Source organism: Psammomys obesus, unplaced genomic scaffold (assembly GCF_907164565.1).
Source record: "Psammomys obesus unplaced genomic scaffold, mPsaObe1.curated_primary_1811, whole genome shotgun sequence".
NCBI lineage: Eukaryota > Metazoa > Chordata > Mammalia > Rodentia > Muridae > Psammomys > Psammomys obesus.
The window spans coordinates 29,395-44,311 of NW_026596105.1; the positions used below are offsets into that span (position 1 = coordinate 29,395).

General features: G+C 39.2%; 1 protein-coding gene across 1 annotated transcript in view; it reads right to left on the reverse strand.

Annotated features, from left to right (window-relative positions):
* Positions 1-13,123: 13,123 nt before the first annotated feature.
* LOC129692335 (zinc finger protein 120-like) overlaps positions 13,124-14,917 on the reverse strand; it is a 14,869-nt gene continuing 13,075 nt past the window's right edge. The window contains exon 5 of the mRNA XM_055628669.1: positions 13,124-14,917. This exon is cut by the window's right edge and continues 331 nt beyond it. Within this exon, the coding sequence (XP_055484644.1) occupies positions 14,285-14,917 (633 nt within the window). The 3' untranslated portion in view covers positions 13,124-14,284.

Genomic DNA, 14,917 nt, shown 5'->3' on the forward strand with positions numbered 1-14,917 from the left:
ACCAAGGACCATCTATGGATATAACCTAGAACTTCTGCTTGGATGTGGCCTGTGGTAGCTCAGTAACCAAGTAGTTTTCCAAAGTAAGGGGAACACAGACTATTTCTAACAGGATCTCAAGGGCAGGCTGTTTGACACCCCCCCCCAGGGGAGGAGCAGTCTGTTAGGCCACAGAGGAGGACTTTGCAGCCAGCCCTGAAGATACCTGATAAAACAGGGTCAGATGAAAGGGGAGGAGGTCCTCCCCTATCAGGGGACTTGGAAAGGGGCAGGGAGGAGACCAGGGAGGGAGTGTGGGGTTGGGGAGGGAATGAGGGAGCGGGATACAGCTGGGACACAGAGTTAACAAAATGTAACTAAAAAGAAAAATAAAATTTAAAAAAAAAGAAAAAATAATAATTAATAAAATAAAAATGAATTAGAAAACAAAACTTGAGAGCAAAAATTTGAGTCCAGTCTGGGTATCTGCCCTCCCTCAAAGAAAAGAAAGAAGATATAAAGAAACAAAAATAAATTAGAATCTTTGTCTTTGCCACCTTTCTTCCTCGTGAGCTCATTTTTTAATCATTACCTAATGGAGAACATGCTGCTCTCTCTGAAGTTTATATTTCCATAGATGTAGGTTTCATACCTCGAACAAATGGCAGAGGTTCGTATTTAACATATCAAAACAGACCTAGCTGCTAATTTCCTCCCAGAAATCAATCCTTCTGTGTTATATGGTCCTCCAGGCTGGCATAGCCCACCCAATACCCTGAATTCTCCTTCCCAGGGCCTTAGCTAATGTCACCCCCTCCCATATTTAAGCAAACTATTTTGGCTACCTGGTACTGTTGAGAGCCGTGCAGGAGCAACAGCAACACATCTGTAGCACTCATGGAATTTGGCTTCCCTGTTAGCATAGTCATGATGAGTTTGTCTTGGAGAAGTATAACCCCAAGAACTGCTTATACTGAGTACTTGTGCTATTATGGAACATAGCTCTGTTTGATGCCCTTATGATGCCCATATTCCTCACAACATGAGTTGTATGAAAACTCTAAGGAGGCTTCTAGCCCCTCGCTGGGCAATATCACTGGCATTTAAATTTAACAATGCTTGATCTCTTTTCAAATGGTTGCTCGAGCAGATTAATGAATTAACCACTGCCCTTGAAAGGAACCATAGTTGTAGGTTGTTAGCAATGACCATTATACTTAGAAATAATTTGAAAAAAGATTGTTTAACAAGGTTGGGGAAGATGTTTTTCTAATGTCTGTGATGTACAAAATCTTAGAGACTAATTTAAAGTTAAGAAAAGTACACTCTTAATAGTAAAGCCAGGGATGCTTTAAGGTTAATAAACAGAAACACTAGCCAAGGTAGCATTCACTAACTTACCACACCTTCAAGCTGGCCCTGAAACTGAGACAGCATTTGATTCCCCTATACTTGTTTTACCCAGCTTCTTAATATGATTTAATAAAAATTACTAATGAGTAGATGCACACCCCTTAAATATTTAAAGCACAGGTGCCATTACCATGCCATTTTTTATTACTGTTGCTCTAAAGTACAGCTTTGAGATCTGGGATGAGGAAAACCTCTAGAAAATCTTTTATTGTACAGGCTTGTTTTGTCAATTCTGTGTTTATTGTTTTCCCATATGATATTGAGAATTGCCAAGTTTGCAGATCCATCTCCCTCCTGACCCCTTATAACATTTTCCCAATTATCTGTTTGTTAAGTGATTAAACTTGCTGTTACCTTAATGGAGGTACCAAAATTGTAAAAATACCTTAACTACAAAGCACTCACTTATAACCCGACCTAGGACCCAATTCTTCATGCCTTTATCACCTTGAGCTCTGGACCAAATGTCTAGGGATTTATATCCCCAGATATATTTATATTAAGGACCTTAGATTCCAGACCGAATGTCTTGGAAAATTATTTAAGGCCTTGAGGCAAAATATGCTGGATCAGGCCAAGCCTCGGACAGAAACTCCCTTGCTAAGCCAACAATATTAAATATCAAAAATAGTTTACCCTTGGGGGAACTAGACGATCCTGAACTAGATGACTCCCTGAGCTCAGAAAATAAGGCTTTGATTTTAATCTTCTATTCCTGAAGTGAGATTTATCGGTTTCCATCCAGAACCCAATACAGTGAAAATATTCAAATGCCCCTGCTATGGTCATGGGTAGGACAAGTGATCCCTCCTGTGACTTCAGACTGTAGGTTCACACCCAGACTTTGGAAGTACCCAATAAAGCAGGTCCTGCTCTTCAGCTTCCTGCTCCATAGGTTGGGGTCAATATCCACATACTCACCACATTGCAACTTTGGAACTCGCTTGAAATATCCTCACGGCACACAACTGCCTCAATTGGACCACAGGACACCAGCTTTTAAAAGCTGCTCACTTACAGAGTATATATGTAATATGGCACCAGGAAGAATCCACCTCTTCCTCTGACTGAAGGGATGGCCTCATGGTCCTGATTAGCCAGTGAGTCTTGAGAGACATGAGCACCTCCATTATGGTTAGAGTGTACTGAAGGGACAAGGCTTTGTGATTCCTGGCCCAGGCTTCCAATTTAGGACCAGACCTTTTCCAGATCGTCAGAGATTTGTATTTCAGTATAATTTGTGCCTGTCCTCCCTAGCCTACCTTCTGTCTTCCAGCACTCAGTAGGCACTTTCCCTCTTCCTCCTGGAATCAAGGTGGATAGATGCACAGCCTATTATTCATCCTTCAGGGGAGTTAGTAATCTAACTCCCTCAAGTGAATGGGTGCCAATAATATTAAGAATTAAACAGAGATATCAGAAAATGCAATGAGATTTTTGTTCTGTGATTTAACGCTAGTGTCAAATATACTGCAGCTACTTTCCCCCTGGAAGGTCTGAGGCAACCCAGGGGAAAAAAACAGGAAACACATGATATTTTTGAGCACCACTTTAGCAAGCATTTGTATCTCAATGGGAAAGTGGGGAAAAAAACCAAAGCTGTATTAGAAAAGGCTCTCTACATGAAAAGATCTGATAGAATGTATTTCTTTGTGTATGTAGAAAGTTAATTTATAAGAATTGCGAGGAGCAGTCTGTTAGGCCACAGAGGAGGACTTTGCAGCCAGCCCTGAAGATACCTGATAAAACAGGGTCAAATGAAAGGGGAGGAGGTCCTCCCCTATCAGTGGACTTGGAAAGGGGCAGGGAGGAGAACAAGGAGGGAGTGTGGGGTTGGGGAGGGAATGAGGGAGCGGGATACAGCTGGGACACAGAGTTAACACAATGTAACTAAAAAGAAAAATAAAATTAAAAAAAAAGAATTGCTCAAAGGCTATGCAGAGTTGAAGAATCCAGTAGCTCTTCAGACTGGATAACTAAGTTTTGTGATCATCAAAATACACCAGAGTTTCAAATAAGTAGACTCTAATGGAAGTGAAAAAATGAACTTGCTAGCCAGAGCTAAGGCACACAGAACAAGAGACAGATTGACCATCTTCAGTTTCCATTATATATTTAGGCTACCACTAGATATGTGGCTTAAGTTAAAGAGGGAGTGTATCACCTCAATAGGTCCAGAACAAAGAAAGGTTTTCTTACTTCAAAAGATACAATTAAAAAGTTCTCTTATAATACCCAACTATTTGGCTTTTATTTATTTGAAATACAGTTATTTGATTTCATTTTTAAATCATTTTTGTTTTATTTTTGTTTTTCTAGACAGAGTTTCTCTGTGTAGCCTTAGCTGTACTTGACTGGCTTTTGTCAAGCAGGCTGGCCTCAAACTCACAGAGGTCCACTTACCTCTGCTTCCCTGAGTGCTGGGATTACCTGTGTGAGCCATCTCAGTACAGGGAATGATGACATTACCCCACTCTTCCAAAGTTGACCTCTATTATTATTCTACCCTTGTCTTCTATTATCGACTCTAAAGCCAGAACCACTTGGCTGAATCTGCTTAGTTCTGCTGCTTGCTGGGGCTGGAACGTGGGACCAATGTTCAATGAAATATACATAAGCTTCCTTTATTCCAATGTTTTTCTTCACTGGTTAAGCTTGGATCTGCTGGAACTTGCTCCATTACTGACTTTGGGCTCAGAAATCTATATTTTGCTCTCTCTTGAGTGATGATGTTGAGGGTGTATACCACCATGCATGGCCCTAAGCTTTACTTTTATATGATGGAAGCTTCACCACCTGGGGTATTCCCCTGAGGTCACTACTCCCTTTATTCCATTTCTCCAACTACTTTCCTAATCCAAACTTACAAAAATCCACATTCCTCCAAAGAAAAGCATGGAAAGGACTATTGCAGTTATATCCCAGCTCCTGCTAGCAACTTCAGTCATAGTTACAGTTTCCATTGCTTTGAAGAGAAACCATGACCATGGCATCTCTTATAAAATAAAACATTAATTTTGGCTGTCTTCTTTCTGAGGTTTACTTCTTTATTGTCATGGTGGGAAACCTGACAGAGTAAAGGCAGGTATAGTTCTGGAGAAGCTATGAGGTTTACATCCTGATCTGAAGCAGAGACTGTGAAAATGGACTTATTTGAGCATAGAAGACTTCAAAGTCTGCCTCCACAGTGACACACTGCTTCAAGTTAAAATTCCACAGATCCAGAGTGTTAGGTAAACAAGATGGTAGAAATTGGAGATCTCTGGGAAGGAGAGAAAAAATAGATTCTGTGGGTAATCAGGTAATGGAGGAAGAGAAAGGATACAGGAAGACACAGCTGGAATCAGGAGAATTTTGCTGCTTAGAGTGGAAAAAAGTTTTGTGGCAACTTCATTGAGTCTATGATTGCATCCCTAGTAAAAAGTCCTAGTAACAATGGATACAGAGTCTGAACTGACCATCTTTTATTGTCAGACAGGGTTTTCAGTGCTGGAATTGTGTTACAATAAATTGATGTCTTGGTTCATGGGCCCTGTAGGGATCCCTAAATAAACCAAGCTAATGGTAGTACAAAAGGTATTTCTGAAAACTGACAGAAGGGCCCCATTGCTGAGGGCCACTTCCACAGATATTTGCTGAATATACAGAACATAAGCATGTACAGGCTTGGAGCCTTCAACCCTATATTCCAGACTCTTAGGGGAAAGAACGTTCTTTACAAACTGTGGGAAGAGAAACCTCACCATCAACTGAGCCAGAAAACTTGTCCTGTGGCTTGATGGTACAGAACATTTGGGAGTGCCAAGAGAATATCTGCTTTAATTGAAGCTAAGGAGATGAAAGGGAACCCATGTGTTATACTGCCTAGATTTTCAGGAATATCACAGAGACATAATAGCAACCATGTGGATTTTCTAAGTCTCTGCCAGGTCTTCTGTGGCTGTGTTATGAATATAAGTGCAATGAGCATGAGAACTGCGACACTTCACAATACCAATTTCATGTGCATGGAAAATCCAATGAGAAGATTGTTTGAATACACAGCAATTCTGTCCATTTATGAGAACTCTACATAATGTAGTTGCTATGTGACCATATGAATGTATTCTGTGTCCCTGAACTCTACAGTAAAGTCGCTTTGTATCACATTGTACGTTATTTCACATAATCTTCAGTGGCATGTACTTATGGTTTCTGCAAAATTAATGGTTATATAATAATATATTTTAGCTTTACACACACGTGGAAACAGCATTAAACAGATATTTTTTCAAAAGAAAAAGATTTAAAAAATTAACTTCCAATTTGAAGATTGAATTAAAAGCAATCCAAAGAAAATTCCTAATGATTTATTACAGGAAAACTGATTCCAAAACCATGTACTATGTGAAAAACTCAGAATTCTCAGTAGGATTATGAAGAAATTTTAGACACACACTTTTACAATGTGGCTTCTGTACTTACCTGAAACTACAAGAATCAAAAGGTATACAATATTAGTGAAAGGATAACTGGATACAGACAAAAACGCAAAACCATAATCCCCTAAATATATTCAAGTTTTCATCAAATGACTTAAGGAAACAGAAAGAATGTGAATTTGACCACTGTTACTTATGTATGTAGAAATTAAACAAACTCAGATTTCACAACTCACAAAAAAATAAATTCAGCATGATAGCCTAAACTGTTATATTATTGGCTTTCCAGCTACCATTACTAATTTCTCTTCCAAAAAAAAAAGAGAGGTCCCATGTTCTATACTTCTTTCTGTAAATGGAAGTGGTCAGAAAGGTGGGCTATGTCTCTGTAGCTCCTCAAGTCTCTTTGTGATTCCAGGAAACTCAGCCACAGCGATGTCCACACACAAAACAATGTTGAAGTATACTTTCATGTCAGCTTCCGGACATATAGGTAATAGCACAAGATGTGAAATCTGCCCTATCTATCTGCATAACACACGCACACTTGAGAAACCTCTGCTGCTCAGCAATTTCTTTTCTACCTGGAATTGAATTTTTCTGCATCACACCACTGTGGCTGGTAGTAGTGGAAAGGTAAAGAGATTCTAATTAAATATTGCCAAAGGGTTGCCTCTGTCACCTCTGTTCTACCAATTTCTAAACAAATTTTAAAAATTATCACAGAAAGCTGTAGGTCTAAGGTAATCTTCAGGCTTCTAGAAAACTCATTTTTTTCAAACTGTCCTGTTACTGCACATCAAATGCAATGTCTGTGCATGTACACTTAACAAGGATATGAGTACCATCACCTCCTATTGTCAGGACTGCAGCACCCCCCACCTCTCAAAGGAATCCTCATTAATGTCACCCTGTTTACCAACAGAGTTATAAGTGTGGCTCATGGTCCATTCCACTATCAGAAGATCAGACTCTGAAAGCTCAGCCAACCTGCTTTGGCTGGTATGGGAGACTGGACCAACACTTAGTATGGTATAGCTTGAGATCTCCTTCACAGCTACCTACAGCTGCATCAGAGGAAAATCCAGAAAAGAAGTCTCAGGTTGCCACCTAATGGTGTTCCTAGTTGCTAGGACTTCCTACAGTCCATCATTAGCTAAGCCACTGAGTTCTGCCTCAGGTCATTAACAGCTCCCCTCCTGAGTAAACATAGATGAAATGACTCAAAAGGCACAGGCCTACCCACATCTTCCCTTCCACTCCAGGGGTGGACATGGAGATAATCTAGCAAATTTGTACTTTGGACAATTTCTTGCACTCTCCACAAGCACTTCTTTCTCTTCCAAGGCACAAGGTCCATTGTGTACACATTTCATTACACACCAAATGTCCTTTGCAACACCTTACTTTATAGCTGATATGTCCTGCAGCCAAACACAAGTCATTTTCAAACAGTAATAAAAAAAGGAGGCCATAACAGAGAAAACAAAGGGGAATAAGGGAAGGCTTGAATGCAGGAAAGAGACAGTGGAAATAATATAACTTTAATCACAAGAAATTATTTTTAAAAATTGAACCAGGCTTTATAACTGACTTAAATGTGCATGTGGACTGGACATAGGTGCACAGGACAGTCCCCCAGTTGGATATTTAATATTCAATGCATCATGCTATCGGGGGAGTTCAAGCTAAGCCTATTCAAGGCCCATATGAAATGGTGAATTACATCAGCAGCTCCTATGGGTTCCCCAAAGATCCTGATCCACTGCACACAGTATTGATCTACTAGGGACTCCTAGTCTCAAACTGGATTTGAAGCTAGGGCAGTGACTGCTACTCCCTTATTCACAGTAGTCTCCTAAGGTGATCTTACCTCCCATTCCCCTACACACACATTTCCTTATAGCCAAAACACCTTATTGTTACTGGTGATTGAGACTACAATGGGAGGTTTCAATCATTTAAAGGCTTTTACACTGGACAATTAAGTTTGATCTACACCTTGAGTCTGGTCTTTTGAGTCTGGTTTCACAGGATTCTGTGTTTGTTCTGTTATCACTCACACACTTTCTTCACCTGGTTCCTTATCCCCACAATGTTCTCCTCCCCAAATTGTACACCCACCAATCTGGTCTGTCTTCATTCATCTCATATTATTACTTGTTGGGAAATTACAAAATCACCAGCCCTGCCTCAATCAGTTCATTTTCACAATGGTGACATCAGCAGCTCTTTGAGTACCCTATTTCTACCTTTGATATATATAATAAGCTAGTCCTTCTATTGTGGTCTGAAAGCAGAAGCCAAGCTCTACATGCAAATCTTTTTCCTGCTACTGCAATGGAGAGTTGATTATATGACCCAAATGGATATTAAACCTGAGAGGTGGTACAACCCTTATTTTTTTAATTTAATTTTATTTGATTAATTACACTTTATTCACTTTGAAACCCCTCACTTCTCTCCTCCTGGTCCCACCCTCCCTCCCCCTTCTTCACGCATGCCCCTCCCCAAGTCCACTGATAAGGGAGGTCCTCCTCTCCTTCCTTCTGATCTTAGTCTATCAGATCACATCAGGAGTGGCTGCATTGTCATCTTCTGTGGCCTGGTAGGGCTGCTCCCCCCTCAGGGGGAGGTGATCAAAGAGCAGGCCAATTAGATTTTGTCAGAGGCAGTCCCTCTTCCCATTACTATGTAACCCACTTGGACACTAAACTGTCATGGGCTACATCTGTGCAGGGATTCTAGGTTATCTCCATGCATGGTACTTGGTTCGAATATGAGTCTCTGGGAAGACCTCTGTGTTCAAATTTTCTGATTCTGTTGCTCTTCTTGTGGTGTTCCTGTCCTCTCCAGATCTTACTATTTCCTACTTCTTACATAAGATTCCATGCACTCTGCCCAACAGTTGGCCATAAGTCTCAGTATCTGCTTTGATAGTCTGCAGGGTAGAGCCTTTCAGAGGCCCTCTGTGGCAGGTTTCTAGGTTGTATCCTTTTTCTTCTTCTTCTGATGTCCATCCTCTTTGCCTTTCACATTGGGGACTGAGCATTTTAGTCAGGGTCCTCTCTCTTGATTAGTTTCTTTAGATGTACAGATTTTAGTAGGTTCATCCTGTTATATGTCTATATGAGTGAGTATATACCATGTGTGTCTTTCTGCTTCTGGGACAGCTCACTCAGGATGATCCTTTCCAGGTCCCACCATTTACCTGCAAATTTCATGATTTCCTTATTTTTCATTGCAGAGTAATACTCCATTGTGTAGATGTACCACAATTTCTGCATCCATTCTTCAGCTGAGGGGCATCTGGGCTGTTTCCAGCTTCTGGCTATTACAAATAAAGCTGCTACAAACATGGTTGAGCAAATGTCCTTATTGTGTACTGAGAAATCTCTGTAGAGGAATATCGAATGGCAGAGAAACACTTAAAGAAATGCAAATCAAAACGACCTTGAGATTTCACCTTACACCCATCAGAATGGCCAAGATGAAAAACTCAAGTGACAACACATTCTATAGAGGTTGTGGAGAAAGGGGAACCCCCCCCTCCATTGCTGGTGGGAATGGAAACTTATACAACCAGTCTGGAAATCAATCTGGCACTTTCTCAGACAACAAGGAATAGTGCTTCCTTAAGATCCAGCCATACCACTCTTAGGCATTTATCCAAAAAGAGGCTCAACCCTTTAATTTAAAAAGTTATTTAGCTTAATTTTAAAAGACTACAAGGTCATTTCCCTGGGGAGCAATAGACTAGGATCAAGGTCACCTGATTCAACATTGGAGAGCTTGACTCTGAAATATTTTTGTAAAAGGCTTGGTATGCAGCTCTTCTGCAATTGATAACCTGTATGCAGAGAAACTACTCCACACACTTAAGAGACCAATAAATAAAAATATCTTTAATGATAACATGGATGCATCTCTGGCTACATTCAAAACGAAGCAGCCTACAACAGATTTTTGCATTCAACATATGCTGTCATCCTTAAGTCTCTTCTAGGTTCAGGATCCAGGTTAAGCTTTGAAGAATTTCAGTTGTGAGACATGTCAGAGTGCACATATAGTCCATTTATGTTGGGTGTATGTGCTTTCAGGACAGAACACTTTCCATTGGATATGTCATTAGGGAGCTCATCCCAGCCTGAGAGTAATTCCTCCACTTGTAGGAGACTTTCATTATTTAATGACTAATAGAAGTATGAACCTTAAGAGACCTGAGCTGCTTTGGATGGGAAACATTAGAAAATATGTGTTGGTAAATACCTTAGCAAACACTTGCTGGTGCCATGGCTTTTAAGTTCTAGAGCTGCAATGATGATTACAGACATTGGCCTGAGTCAATCACAGGAACTCCCACCATACCACTGACCATTCTCGCTTTGGATGACTTTGAAATAATGAAATTCCTGTCTCCTCTTTCTAATCACCATGATTAGAAGCCTATGCCTCATTTAGGTGGTTTCAACATCATTTAGTGATTTATTAGAATGATGGGATGATGAAGACAAGCAGTTACACTTAATTATATCACAAAACTATTTATCTCTGTGAGCCTGGGTTTCATTATCTGTAGAGCAGAGGACAGTACCTGTGCCATAGAACTTTGATGTGGTATAATAGACTCCAAGATAAAGAAAAACAATATTGCTCATAGACGGTAGACAGTGGACTTTAAGGCAAGAGGGCATCATTTGATGGCACTCTTCCTTTGTTACTGGAGTTACTACCAGAGCCTATATCCTGGCTACCCTAGCCAGTCAGGCTTAACCACTCATCAATAAGCCAATCAAAAGAACTAAATTATTGAGCTGTGACTTGCCTGCCTATACTTCAGGCACTCTGAAGGGAAGGTATATATATATATATACCGAGTTGAAGGCCAGCCAGAGATTCACACTGGTACTATTCTTTAAAGCAAAAAGAGAATAAACAATGGATAAAAGCAAATTATTACAGAAAAACTTTAAGTATATGAATATATGTATTTGGTGTAAAAATTTTGTCCAGTGATGAAGCTATAAGGTAACTAGTACATCTTTGAAGTCCTAATAGGTTTAGATAAGAGCCAGGAGATATGCACAACTACATAATCTAACCAAGACATGTAATGAATATTCCATATTCATAAATCCCTCACCCTTTCTCATCTACTTTCTCTCCTGCAGGGGATTCAGATAATGAGTTAGTCAACAGTGAATTTCTCACCTGGAAGTATCAGCCTTTCCCAGAATGAGATTCAAGGGGAAACTAGAAGTTAATGTAGTCTGCTGTTTCAATGATTTTCACATAAGAGGAAGATATAAATGTTTCTTCAGAATATCCTTATTGGTACCAAGCAGGCAGTTTACAGAGATGACAGGGTGGGAACCAAGGACTTTAAGATCCAAATGGAGACCAGCAACTATGGGCCTGCATGGTGCTTTCACTGAGAACTACATGTAGTTATGAAGAAAAGGAAAAGAGTAGAACACTTGGAGGTGGCTGACCCACCACAGCTGAGTTGATAGAGGATATTGTAGGAGACAGCTTGTCTTCAGGTATATCACAAGCATTGTTCTTTGGCATTGTAATCCTTTAGGGTTAGCATCCAAAGCTCCCGCCCTAACTTCATATTTCAAAGCTTTTTATATATACCTGATTTCTCCAGACTTTGATCAAGTCTCAGCCTCCCCTAACAACAAACCTCATGTCTTCTAGAGTAACCAGCACTCAGGGATGCTTACTGAATGTTTTTCACGCATCTGTCAAGCAGAATAGAAACACAGTTAGACAAGTCAGTCTTTATCACTGCCAGCTGTTTTCCTGTCCTTACAATAAGCATAAGCTCCAGCAGGGGTATACTTTAAATGTTATCTTACAGTCTCCCATTGCTGCCTATTGCCATCTCTGAGATTAACTCTCCTTTGTGGCTTTGCTCAAGGTGTCAGACACTTCATAAAGATTGTATTCTCTATTTCTCTCCTTATAAATTTTTAGACACTTCCCTCATTTTTCAGAGATCAGGGCAGAGAAACTTCTTAATCACCAAGTATGTTAGGTTCTGATGCTATAAGTCTTATATTTCTTCTGCATTGTCAAGGCTGTGTTAAAGATGAACTTAGGATCAACCATTCATACCTTACTGCTATTAATGACATGCTCATGGGGCTGTATAGATGGCTCAATCTTTTAGCGCACCAGCTGCTCACAGAGCCTAGCTTTGATTTCCAGCATTTAAGACACTGTTCATCACTGTCTGTAAGTCTAATCACATGGATCAGATACTCTCCTCTGGCCTTCAGTGATATCTGGAATGCACTTGCAATACATAGTGGCAAAACTTATGCACCTAATTTAAATGAATTAAACTAATTCATTTTCTCCTTTTTTTTTTTTTTTTACTATGTGGAATCAAGTATGTATGTGTCTTTTCAACATTTGCATACCTGATACCCTAGGGGGGACAGAATGATGATTTAGGTGCCCTGGACTTGGAAAGACAGGCAATTCTGAGCCATCCAATATTAGTGACAGGAACCAAACTTGGGCACACAATAGAAGCAGAACTCCTCTCTCTCCAGCTTCCAAATAAGTCATTGCAATGCAGAGGATGGAAACATTCTATCACTGCACTTGTCTCCTAGCAATTGAAGATGAGAAGTCTCTGCTAAATGGTTGTTGAAGGACTCCTTGGATTTCTAACCCTGGGAATAGACTTTCCACATTGCTTCCCATTTTTCTTTATTAACACAGTTCTTAATGTGTGTAAAGATGAAAAAAAGACTGGTTGAAAACAATCAGAATCTGGTAAGTATACCAGAAATATTTCCAGAATTTGAAGTATTCTCTTTCATTTTTGCAACTATTTGGGACAGAATATCTCCACATAGCCATAGCGGTACTGGAACTATGTTGACCAAACTGGTCACAATTGTCTCCTAGGTGCTGGGATTACAGGCATGCACCAGTAGTCCTGAGGTTCATTTGTAAAATGACCTATCCTTCAGAGAATGAAAGGAAAAAGTTTAGATTTTTCAAAGGATCATCACTGTTTTCATTAACAATAACACTTCTTGAATTTCTATAATAATTTAATATGGCAAATCATTTCCTATGTTTTCAATAATTGGGTTATTTTTGATTTGTTAGTTTCATCTGTTTCATAATGTTTGAACTGTATTTGTATGTATATATTTGTGCCATAGTACATATATGAGAGTGAGAGGACAATTTATTGCTGTCTCTTATCTACTTCCCTAAGTTCTAAAGATGAAACCCAGCCAGTCATTTCATTCAAGTGATCTCAATGGTCCTTATTTCAGTTTAAAACATATTTATTTTGTACTGTATTAGTATGAATATTCCAAATGCCAACTTTACAAAAAAGAGATAAATAATGTAGGAGTAATATGAGCCTCGCAGAGAGTGAACTTGGGTTGTCAGGCAAGCAGCAACCAACTTCAACTAACAATTCTCTGGCATGTATTTGTGGTTCTGAGAAATGTCATGAACAACTGTTTACTATAAAGAATAATATAGAGTAACACATTCAAAATTTGTAACACTATACAATTTTTTACAATACGATTTATCACTCAAATCCTCCCATTTTATCCATCTTTAGATGACAATGTTTGTAATTGGAAAAGAAGACTGTATTTTAGGGATGTAATGTTTCAACCAGTTTTATTTCAGAATCAGTGAGACACCTAGGTGGGAAACGTATGTGGTATATGAAGCTGGAAACCAGACTTTTAACCACCATATAAAGACTGAAAAGTAGACCAAAGTTGCCCTCCAGTCTCCACATAATTGGTAATGTGCTACTAACCGTCAAACTCAGTACACACAGACCAGAAATCTCTTTACTAGCAAGAAATATCAACTTTTTTTACAGTATCTACAATAACTACATAATTCCCTCAGAAGGCAATAGTTCAAAATGAAGTGCCAAATGGGTAACCATTGGGAACATGAAGTTATGGAGAATCATATCATATATACAAATCCATAACACATCAAAATATATTTTCAGATATAGAATTGACTAATGACTACACTACTTCCTTACATCTCTTAGATGGAAAGGTGAAGTTTCATGTAAATAAATAAGTTTACAGCTTTTCTGCTGTCTGAATTCTTTCACAATAATGAAGACTACAGAAGTGTTCAAATTCTTCATCATATTAAACACATTCATAGGGCTTTTTTCCTATAAATGTTCTCTCATGTCTTTGGAGATAAGTGTTGAGAAAAAGGCTTTATTACACTAATTACATTTGTAGGGTTTCTCTCAAGTATGTGTACTTTTATGTATTTGGAGAGTACTATGATGTGCAAAGACTTTACCACACTGGTTACATTCATACTGGTTTCTCTCCAGTACGAGTTCTTTCATGCATTTGGAGATTACTATGCTGCGAAAAGGCATTACCACACTGGTTACATTCTTAGGATTTCTCTACAGTATGCATTCTATTAAGTATTTAGAAATTACCATGCTGTGAGAAGGCTTTACCATACTGGTTATATTCATAGGGTTTCCCTCCAGTATGTGTCCTTTTATGTTCTTTGAGATTACGAGGATGTGAGTAGGCTTTACCACACTGGTTACATTTATAAGGTTTCTCTCCAGTATGTGTTCTTTCATGGCTTTGGAGATTACCATGCTGCGAAAAGGCTTTACCACACTGATTACATTCATAGGGTTTCTCTCCAGTATGTGTTCTATTATGTATTTTGAGATTACCATGCTGCGAAAAGGCTTTACCACACTGGTTACATTCATAGGGTTTCTCCCCAGTATGTGTTTTTTTATGTTCTTTGAGATTACGAGGATGTGCATAGGCTTTACCACACTGGTTACATTTATAAGGTTTCTCTCCAGTATGTGTTCTTTTATGTTCTTTGAGACTACGACAATGTGCATAGGCTTTACCACACTGGTTACATTCATAGGGTTTCTCTCCAGTATGTGTACTTTTATGCATTTGGAGATAACGATGCTGTGAAAAGGCTTTACCACACTGGTTGCATTCATAGGGTTTCTCTCCAGTATGTGTTCTTTTATGATCTTTGAGATTACGAGGATGTGAATAGGCTTTACCACACTGGTTACA